Source organism: Malurus melanocephalus, unplaced genomic scaffold (assembly GCF_030028575.1).
Source record: "Malurus melanocephalus ecotype Western Australia unplaced genomic scaffold, MMel_1.1 scaffold_8, whole genome shotgun sequence".
NCBI lineage: Eukaryota > Metazoa > Chordata > Aves > Passeriformes > Maluridae > Malurus > Malurus melanocephalus.
This window is the reverse complement of record NW_026623240.1, coordinates 6,600,812-6,612,529: the sequence shown is the minus strand read 5'-3', so window position 1 is coordinate 6,612,529 and position 11,718 is coordinate 6,600,812. Positions and strand designations below refer to the sequence as shown.

The 11,718-nt window shown below is 35.4% G+C and overlaps 1 protein-coding gene across 6 annotated transcripts in view; it reads right to left on the bottom strand.

Annotated features, from left to right (window-relative positions):
- Nucleotides 1-11,718, bottom strand: part of FUBP1 (far upstream element binding protein 1) — a 35,162-nt gene that overhangs the window by 10,886 nt on the left and 12,558 nt on the right. For 2 of the 6 annotated variants that reach the window (XM_057375139.1, XM_057375120.1), the window contains exons 17-20: nt 10,967-11,095; nt 10,286-10,360; nt 5,353-5,498; nt 2,813-2,860 (exon numbers count right to left, since the gene is read on the bottom strand). In XM_057375139.1, coding sequence (XP_057231122.1) covers nt 2,813-2,860; nt 5,353-5,498; nt 10,286-10,360; nt 10,967-11,095 — 398 coding nt within the window. Of the gene's footprint in view, nt 1-263; nt 2,861-4,915; nt 4,983-5,352; nt 5,499-10,285; nt 10,361-10,966; nt 11,096-11,718 lie in introns of those variants that run through there. The other 4 variants (XM_057375132.1, XR_008965917.1, XM_057375157.1 and 1 more) reach the window with 4 other exon arrangements.

The window sequence follows — 11,718 nt, the reverse complement described above, 5'->3', positions numbered from 1 at the left end:
TYAAGCAGTCATTTCAATACCCAATTTTCCTATGGTTGAACATGCTRACTTTCTTTGTACAGTTACCTACTGAAAGTCACACTTTTGGCTCAATAAAAAATGGTAACAAGCTGCATGTTTTGAATCAGTATTTACCCTAATAACCACATAAACATCTGAATTAATTTCTTGTGGATGATGTTCATTCACAGAACTACAGGCTGCTACAATATTTTTCCTCTGAATATGTTATTTCAAACTAACAAAGGCAGGGATAYGAGCATAAAAAAGACAAAACCATTGCTATTATTATTCATCAGTTTACATTTATTGAGAAAAACCATACAAAAACCATTATACAGTTTATGTGTACCCATATTACATACAATGTCAATGCAAGCTCAAAACCACATTTTTGTAAAGCATTCAATTTACCTCAAGTCCAAGCTGCATCTCCCTAAGACACTGTTCCCATCACAGTTGCCTTTTAAAGCCAATCTTCTGTTTACACACGGGTAGTTTCTGCAGAGAACACTTTTCTCAGGACGAAAAGGCATTTCACATGCACGCAAGAGAAATATTTGTGCATACACAAGAGTTTCATAAGCTATTACTAGGGAAGAGGGAATCCTGTCAATTGTAWGCTTTCTGAAAAGCCCAGTCCTCCCTTCCTCCCCCCCACTTCCAGAAAAAAAGAAAAATGGAAAAGCTTTTAGCATGCAATGGAAAACTTAAGAATTACTTTTGAAGAGAAGAAGGGAGAAACAGTTTCTACCATATCCAATAAAATACCACTAGAAAAAAGATGAAATACTTCAAGATAGGCTGTGCAAATGAATTATGATCCTGTCTGCTGGACAAGTGAAACAGATGACTTTTAATTAAGCTACACTAAAGAATATCCACCTGGTATTTATTCCATCTCCTAATAAACTACAGGCTGCAGAAATCATATGAAAATACTTTTCATACTTGGAATATTAARCCTCCTTTTCAAACTTTTCTTACTYTTCACATTCATTGTGGGACACTAAGTGGTAAGGGCGGGGTAAGGGGAAACATTTCAAGAGACCTTTTGGCCAAGTTCACTGCATTTCTAAGGAAGTTGTTATCTTCTTGGCTACTGGAAAACTCCAATAATCTTTCTCCCAGGAACCATGAGTTAGGAGACATTTGAAAACACTATGCTCTGCACAAACCAGCATGCCTGTAAGCCCAGCAGTGAGAAAGCTGGAAGCCAATACATGTCAAATGCTACACACAAGACCATCTCACCTTCCACAGACTAGCAACATCCCAATACACTGTATGGCTTTTTCTTCTCTATCTCCTCCCACAGGCTAAATTAACAATTGAAAGACTGTTCAAGATATTTTAGGAGTAACAGTTGAAGAAAAAAGTACCACGTAAAAAGGAAGTGAACAGATGACTCACCCCCATACTAAATTCACAGTATCAAAATCCAAATGGTACACACCTACCCTCATCTCACATCAAAAATGAAGTTACATGTTAAACTACAGATGAAACACTAAGTGGCTTGAGAAACTGAAGCACAACTATTAATTCAGTTCAAAAATTAGCTTGGCTGTTTAGAAGAATATAAACTAAAATAGATGGCTTATATTATTAAATCACAGTTTAAAAAACTTAACAGATTATGAAACATTTATGGTCAAACAAAGAATACTTTAAAGAATGAAAAGTGATCAAAACAAAAATTATACCCTACATCATTATGTATGGGATACATTTCAAATCTGTTATGCTTTTGCCAATTTTACCTTCTACATGGAGCCCTTCTATGGTCCATGCTCATCGGCTCACCAATGGCATACACTCAAAGGATTCCTCTTTACTGGTAGTAACTATCTCAGGACCTGATTCTATGAGCTATGATTTGGTGCTTGCAGCATCTTCAGCACTGTGTGTGAAAATGAAGGCAGTATTTTTGAATAWTTTTCTTTGATGTACAGATAAGCAGGACTTTTGAAAGAGGAGCAGCACATTTTAGAAACAGAATAATGAACAAAAAAACAAAGAGATGCTGCTTTATGTTAAGCTAAAAAAACCAACAACAAAAACTCAGAACAAAAACCTGTACCAGACCATCTGTAAGACATATAACATTTTATACTATCAAAATATTCAGCAATTCAGTTGAAAGTATCAAGAAACAGGATACACTGACTGCTATAGCAATAAAGTATTATTTGCTGTACTGTTAAGATTTAATTGGTGCTCATGCTTTTTCAGTTAAAACATACTAATCTCAAACTCCAAAATCTCTTTTCCTACCATGTCAAGTATTAAGAAGCAAACTAAGTTATCTAAAGATTCCACTAACACACTGCARCTATAAGACAAGTTATCAAATTCAGCGATAACAGCAAGAAGTCATTCTGTACATTTAGGTCTTATGGTTTAAGTGGGAATAGTGCCCTATTATAAAAAAAAACCAAAACATTTGTGAAGGCTGTTGACATTTCTAACCAAAGCGATTCCTGCATATTTTAAAGGTTTTGATTCTGTAATTGCAACAATTATCTATTTGAGGTAAAATAACAAAAATCACTTATTCTGATCATGTTCAATTACTGAAATCTAATTATCTTTTCTTAAAAAAAAAGAAAAAAAGAAAAAATACATATTTACCTAGAAATATAAACAGTTGTTYAAAAACCTAAGATTTTCCACTCAAATGGAACCGTGAGTAACAATGCATTTGGGGAAGCAGCAGATTGCTTTTCATACACAACCACAAAGATCTCACAGGGACAACATTAATGTACTGAAATATATTAATTTATATACTTCCTTAGGTTGTGCTTACCTGTTGCTTTTTTGCAGCAGAACCTAAGGTGGAAGGTCTGGGAAGGCACTGTGAAGTATAAATAATTGCACTGTTTGCAATTAATAAAGATTTTATACCTTTAATGAATCAAAATCAACAGCCTCCATTTTGTGAATGATAAAGAATCCAGTGAATTTAATTTTTCTCAGTTTAGTACATAATAAATGCACCATTCTGTAAGGTTATCTACAAAATACCATGCAAAATATCTGAACTAATAAACTTAATACCCTACACTAAAGATAGCAAATACTGTCCTAGCCTTTTTCAAGCTACCAGCATAATTCCTAAATTTAAAAGGGATAAAAATAAGTCCTTCTATTTCTACATCACAATACATACATTGCTGATTACCTGAAAAAACTACTTCAGTTTTCAAGCCTTAACTTTTACTTCTCTGTGCAGCCACCCTAAAAAAACTTCTTCTCAAAGCAACAACATGGTGTTCCAAAAATTAAAGCAATTAACAGTTATAGAATTATTTAAAACATACCTACATCACTACATATCCACAAACTATCTGAAGACAAAGACAACTCTGTCTAACAAGTGGTTCCAAAGACTTCAATGTTATGATATGCATACTTTAAAACACTGAATGACAGCTGTCTCAGGAGTACTAATGAAAAAAACTCTTACTCAGATAAACAGAAACAAGATTTTCTTTAGCTATTGCTGAAAGTTTCAGGAATACTTACCCACAAAACTCTTATTATGTGTATGTATATATATAAGCAACCTACGTTTCTGAATTAAGAAGCAATTACGATTTCCTAAGATACCAGCACTGTATTCCAACATAATATCACACAAGTACAGCATTTGCATTATGTGGAACATTGACAAAAAGATACTGTTGCAGTTCATCAATTTGTCATTCTGATGTACTTACAGTGCAATGCTCCTTGAAGGAACAATCAAGGATGATACACAGCACAGTCCTCCTCACCCCTATAGAGCTAGTTCTATACTGGCTGGATCAAACCTGCACTTCAACAGACAATGGCAAGACAGACTGTAGTGCATGTAGTCTAATATATGCAAAGAGCCAATAAATATGCAAAGAGCAAACATAGGATTTCAAGAGAATCAGCTTTTTAGTATGAGCATTAGAGCAATAAGAAGTTTCAAGTATATATAAAAAAATAGTCAGTTGATTCAAATACTTGAATATTTACAAGAGAAGTTATCTGCTCTGCAGGAAGTTCTCAACCACTCCCACACTCAAACAAAACAGTGTTTTAAGGACAGACGCATTTGTAACTACTATGCATTACCACATTGACTTTTCTACACTGAATTCTGAAGTGGACTACTTTAAACTGAAGGTTTAAGCACATTACACTTAAAATAAGTTTTTATAACTACTCTGAAAAATCCATAAAATAGTTATGCAGGAACAGTTTTGAAGTATTCAATTAAAACAACAAAAGTTATCTGTTATAGCAGCTGCACAGGTCTCAAACAGTGGTCATGTATAAAAGGAAATTTCACTGTTAATGCAATGGAAGTATGCCAAAAGATCATCTCCTTAAACACATGCAGTTTTAATCAAGTAGAAAGAAAATTAAGGTATCAAGATTACTGGTGCTAGGCAGCAAAATACAATGAATGAAAGAGATTCTCCATCTACAGCTATTCTGCAAGGGGGAAAAACATGCTAATGACAAGTTTTTAAACTCAACAAGGTTTATGGGGGGAAAAAAAAACCCAACTCATTTGTGCACAGGTACCTTGATTCAGCGTTGCAAATCAATCCTATAATTCTGCATATACCCACATATCCAACTTACCGACACAGGAGGTTTCATATTATTTATTGTAAAGCACAAAACAGGCATTTTAAAAGTGATAAAGTATACATTGAAAAAGTACATTTATATCACAAAGCATTGACCACATAATTGCAAATACATTTGCTGGAATGTGTACATCTACACTAATACTAAAAACAAACCATTTTTTCATTTCTACACAGAAATATTACCTCCTATCAGTAGTGATAGATATTTTGTACATTTTCAAAAACACTATTTTTTAAACCAAAATTAAGATCTTCATCAAGGCGTCTGCATCCATACATTTAACAAAGGTTTTTTCCCCCACACAATGAAGCAAATACTGTATTGTCCACTTCTTATTATTGGCCCTGTGCAGAAGAGATACATAAGAGATACACAAAAAGTTAAAGAAAATCCTTTAAATCGAGCTAACTCAGGAGTGAAGCCTTTAAGAAAGAAAAATTGGTTAATGTAAATGGTGGTGGCTTCTTGCATGGTTTTCAAAACCCTGGGAGGAGAAAGTTTTTCTTTTTTTTTAAAAAAAAAAACAATCACCAAACATATGGATAGATACAGAACTCAAGTTACCAGGTAAACAAAGTCATCTACTAATTATTCTGATAGCTATTTTGCTAGAAAAAAAGATGCATACTCCAAAGGAACAAAGCAGGAGACATGCAAAAAAATATCTACAACCACTGAGACAGAAGCCAGCCAAAAACCACTTTAAAACTGTACCTGTGGTGCTGGAGGATGCTGTGGCATTCCCTGTGGACTTGTCTGAGCATAGTACGCTGCCTGCTGCCTGTAGTACTCTGCCCATGCTGCACTGTAATCTGGCTGACCGCCCGGAGGAGCCCCAGCAGGGGCAGGAACAGCTTGACCTGCAAGTAATTAAAATTACACAGCTTTGGTGTTGCAACACAAATGTGAAAATTTCAAGATCTCATTACCTAACAAAAATCACCTAGCAATATTCCTCCAAGGCTTTTGAATAAACTTGTGGCTGCTTTTTTCAGCCTAAACACTCATGCTATTACTTTAATGTAGTGATTCCCATGTAAAGCAAAATTAAGCRACCAGAAGGACTGTTTTTTCTGCCTCTTGAGTCATAACCATGAATCACATTTAAAGCCTACTGACTTAAACAACAGCAGCATTTAAATACACACCAAGAGGCWAACTTTTTCATAAAACACGTAGACTAATTTTATCTTATTTTACAGACTGCATTCATTAGCTCAGCAGATGCTAATTCATGTATTTCTCCAATTCTGGCATCCTTCATGCAATTACAAGGTTATTGCAGGTTATATTTTTCAAAAAGAGCATTAATTTTTTGCAAATGTTTACTCCACCAAAGAATACAGTCCCGAAAACTTGCTTCYATGTTTTGCAGGCATTCCAGTCCTCCAGAAACAAGAGCATGTACAAATGCACTCTCCCAGACAGACCAGAATTACTGCTCCTTTCAACAAAAATCAACTGACAGACTAAAATCCCTAACAGTGACTGATACACAAGGACTCTTCAGCATAGTAAAAAAGCAAGCAGAACAATCAAAGAAAATTACAGCCCACCTTTAAATCATACTGTTCTTCCACAGGCAATTTGTCACAGACACCTTTACTTCCTTCTCCCCCCTATTTCAGAAACATCAAATACACCCCTCACGGTACCACTATCTTCTTTACAATTTCTGAGAAATGTTTTTGCACTTACCACTGCAAAATATACGAGACTGTAAGCAAAGCAATACTCTCTATGCTCTACACAAGCATCTGTCCACATAAACTTGCAGGCACCCAGACAGAAGTGCTTTATACACAGTGCTTCATCTGAAGTTTCCTGAACTTCCAAACCTGAACTTTTATTACTGYGCTATGACACTTCTGACTTACATTCTGAAAGGATTATTTTTCAAATTAAAAGTTCTACAGTCAGAATTAGGATACTACCAAAATTCCACTTCCTGYATGTGGTTTTTCTAAGATACTAGAAACCGCCCCCCAAACCCAACAAAAACAAACCACATCCCATCACCCTACGTAAACAAAATCAAGCAAAATGCCTGCCTATACAATTCCATGTGTACCCAAATGCTATGAACAAAAAGGGGCAGCTTCCACACGGTGAGGGGCTGAAGGTTTTCAATCCTACCTGAAACCACCTCACCTTTTATTTGAAACAAGACCACTGTGCAACACGACCCTCTGAGGAACACGAGTACCAAAAATTCTAATGAAGTGCCTTCCAGGATATCAGACAGAAGGTTCGTTTTGTTTGGTTTTTAAAAATACTTTAACAAAGAAAATTCAAATGAAGAAGCATCCTAGCTGTTCACACATCTCCTACACGTATGTAGTCTTCCAGTCCTCTCAAAAACATTAAGTGTGAGCAGACAACGTATTTGGCAAAGTACTATTCTGAAAGCCATCAAAATACAACCTTCCATTTTCCAACTGCCTTTACAACTTACATAGTTTTTTCACTTACCATCTTATATTTTGGCTTGTATAGTAAAGGAACTTCTAGAAAAACTTATTTCTTCAAATCTTTAGAGTTGTTATGACATTTTACAACTTGCAAGTTATTTACCACAACTTGCGATTTACAYTTTTGACCAACTGTTAAAAAATCCCCTATCTTTAATATGATTACAAATTATCCCAGGATACATTCTTCTTAAGTTCACCATGACTTTGAGATAATAACTATACTTACAGATTACTGTCAGAACAACTGAATGTCAAAGAAAAGGGATTTTTGTGCACATTATAACCCAAGAATCTTCAGACAATCAGCCAACTATGTCAAGGCAGGAACTGAAATTCAAGTAATAAATCAAATACAGGAAATTTAATATCTACTCGAAGATGCAAAACTGGACTTCTATCCTGAAATGGGTATTTTAAGTGCACCATTTCCCTATTAGCTACCTTGAGTAGCTCTGAAACTACAAGCAAGGAATTCAGCAGTTTAATGGAAACTTCCCTTAAGTGTAGAAGCTGCACTGAAGCAACACCTGCTCCTCAATATCCAAACTCAGTAGGAACACTTAGGAATAAGACTGTTAAATTCCATGCAAAGGAAACACGAGAAACACAGAACACGTCCCCTTTCAGGAGGGCTGAGAAAGGAAACATGAGCAGATTTTATAGTTCAACATCAGGTTCTACTGAGAGAAAACTTTTTGTTTCTTCTTTCCCACTATCATGCTAAGGAATACTTTAAAAACACTTCCACTATTTTATTATGTAATCCTTTAACTGTACGTCAAGCCCACAATATATGACAATGACTTCAAATGATAAATTTACAAATGTCAGTAGTTGCATATAGATCATCTACTAATTATCATGACTTTATGTTTAGAGAAAACTTGTTCATGAGAGACCTTTGGGAGCATTTGCTACTCAAAGCAGCAGCCCTGAAACRAAGAGTTTGGAAAAGGAGATGGACTTTGCCAGTGTATTTTTGAGTCTGAAAACAGGTTAATTTTCAAGTCACTTGTCACTGAAAAAAATAGTGTTCTCTGTGATTAGCTGAGTCATATCACACCAGTAGGAAGCCACTTTGAAAACAGTATTCTTGTTATTGATGGGCATATTCAGGAGTGTTTCTGCATTTTCCGATCACCAATACTTGACTAAGTATGAGAAAACCCTAAACAGCAATTGCTCTATCACAGGCAACTTGCTCAGCTCAGTAYTGTTGCCCTCGGAAGCTTGCCACAAAGACTACAAGAGTTTTCAACAGCAAAACCAGATTTGGCTTAACAAGTCTAAGTTTCAGTTAAGTTCTCCTTAATAATATTTGGTGAAATTATCTGTGCGGTGAAAAACTTGAGTCGTCAAAAGAGTGACTTGTAATTCCAATCCTTTGGCACAAATTAATAGGGACAGAAGATTACAGTCCTATAGGGAGCACAAACAGTACTGGAGAGCCTGGACACAACATGAACTTGCTGCTGGACAGCCTCCCTGTCAATCAGATCTTCTACTATTTCTTAAAACTGTTTTTTGTGAGGTGGGGAAACCCACCACCATTTAGCATTACATCAACTCCAGCTGAATTTCTCTTTTCTAAGTGTATCTTAAGAGAAATTATATCTACCATTATATCTACCAGAAGATTCTGCAGCAAAAAGTTCTCGTGATTTACACGATCAAGTTATATGGGTCCAGACATCTCCTTCAGGCAAAGAACTCAATCCAAACTAGAAAAAGAAATTAAGGTAAGAGGCAAAACACGAGGGCAGTTTTCATTTGGCTGTCTTGGCATTTTTAGCGTTTTACATTTTAAGAGCAACTATTTTTATTTCCTAATGTGTTTTTTTGGCTCACACTCCTCTTTGGAACTGGTCCCATAAACTCTATCCCAACACCTTATAACTACCTATTATTTAATCAGGGAAAGTGCCAGACTAGTGCAACCCAGATTTTGCTTTTCAAGATAGCAAATTAGAAAGACGGCAGAGCCCCTTCCAACAAAAACCACCCACAATCTTGCATTTTAGAATTTGATCTAACAGAGACAGTAAATTGAAAATAAATAGCTAAAATGAACAAGGAAGAAACAAAATGGAAATGCCTATCACATCTTAGAAATCACATGCTTGGGAGTTGCAGTTCTCTCAGCCTGACACACAATTCTTGAAATAAATAATCATTACATATTTTCTGTTTCATTTCATGGCTTACTCTGTGCCAAAATTAACAACAGTTATGTCTTGGCAAATAATTATCAATACAGTGCAAGTTTGGTAAGAGGAATTAAGGATGTTACTAATCTTAAATCCGAATGCTTTTAATATTTGATGAGAAAACTGAGAGAAGTTGGAAGATGGCTAAATAGCCACCAAATCCTCCCAGGCAAACAAAGATATATCTCAAACCAGACGCTGCTGGATGTCTGGTCAGAGGTATTAAGGTAAGCACTGGCATTCCTAAGGCYACTGGTGCTCAGTATCCAGGGCTCCATCACCTACAGTATCCATGGCAAGAYACCAGAGACAAAACACTGACCTGCAGGACATTACCATGATTCAGAAGGCAATGATACCTTCTGCCAGTGCAAAAAAAMCACATACTCTCCTTATACAGAGAACAATTAAATAATCAACTTAATCAGCAAATTAATTTCATTTTTATTAAAAAAGCTACCAATAACATAYAACCTGCAGTTTAAACACAACTCTGGAGTGCTGCAAAGAATATACTATGTGAAAAAGGGYGCCATATAAATGAAAGCTAATTATGATGCTCTAGTAACCTGGAYCACAGAAAGCAAATTACAAGGAAAAAAATTTTTATGTTATCTGAAGAGCATTAGGAAACAACTATCAAACAAGGAAAACAACAGTGTCATAAAGTAGATTAAASGTGAAATTCAAAACTTAAGAAATATACTTTAAACAATTTTGTTTYCCAATGATTAAAAATACTCAGTTCTGAAGTATTTTTGTACAGCTGATTAGTAGCCTGAGTACCATGGAATACCCAAAAACGTCACAAAATTAAAGTCTGTTTCTCAGCAGTATTTGACTCAAAAGCATGTGACACTGCTYTTTTTGGTTTTGTTTTTTTGTAAAAACCCCCATCTCATTCAGTAAAATATAGAAGTCTCCTAGAACATTCCACATGCACCAGAAAAACCCCTGCACACTTACCCATTTTTTTATAGTACTCCTCCCAGGCCTTGGTATAGTCAACCTGCCCTGCTGGTGCTGGATTTGGCTGATCTCCTGAATTAGATTAAAAATAGTCAAACTAAAACTACTGGAGTTTCATACATAATCCAAATAATCAACTGATTTTTTCAGTAACAGTCACACATGACATCACTCAAATCTGACACTATAAACCTTTGTCGTACAAGCTACTACAAATATAAACTATTAGTAAAAAATACATGTTTTCAAAATTCAGGAAATGCATACCACTAGCAATACAAAATACCAAAATCCAAGTGGTAAGTCTCACCCAGGCACAACAATGAAAATAACACAATTAAATACCACAGCTGTAATTGTCCTAAATGCACTGGAAGTGATGCAACTATTTAAGCAAACGACAATCAAYAGCTCATTGCATTTTTATTTACGACTGCTCTATGTAGTCATTAAGTCAGTTCACAWTGCAGCAAAATTCCCTTTGGAGAATATTCCAAGTAAAATATATTACCCTTACTACTGCTGAAATTAAAAAAAGCAGTAGTGAAGGCTATAAGCAATAGTTTTCATTAAAAAAAGCTTCTTAAAATAAATTTATATATGAAAACAACAACTAAAAATAATGGGGCATTTACACCTCCAGCAATGAGAAACGTGTCCATTTCACTCAACAGCTACCTTGTCCATTAGTTTGGGTTGTAGCTGGTCCACCAGGAGGTGCTGCAGGTGGTGGCTGTGCTTGCTGCTGATAATAGTGAGCATAATAAGCTGCCCACGCTGCTGAATTAGGATCTGTTCCTGGCTTACCTATGAAAACAGAAAATATGCATTTATAAAAGTAGTACTGCAATGAATCGAGTGGTGTTCTCAATTAATCCTGTCCTAGGCATTCTTATTTTCCTCCAAGAAAAATTCATCTAAACAAAATATCTACGTATACCCTTTAAGTATTTTTTCTTTCTATCATGAACTTTTGAKCACGTTTCAGAACAATGTACTGTACAAAGTGTACTTTCAGAGCTGGTGAGATAAAATTTAGAACCCTTACAACTACAATGCCACTTATTAATTTAACACTGATAAACACAAACAGATTTTGCAAGTTTAAATAAACAGTTATGTTAATAAATGGTAGCAGCAATGAATCATTCTAGCACCAAACAATTTCAGTGGTTTTACTTTTGTTAGAACCTCACGCTAATGACACTGGCACCGGTGGAGGAGGCATGCCAAATACATATTTCTGAAACAGAAGAATACAAAACTTACTAGGTATTTGCAATGCTCGTCAGTTAAACTTTAAGGCAACAGTAAAATAAAGAAACACACAGCATTTTAAGAACCTGAATCCCCACACATGGCTATTACGCATCACTGTTTACTTACAGCTTTTTAGTATAAAAAATAATAGCAACAGTTGCATCTTCTGC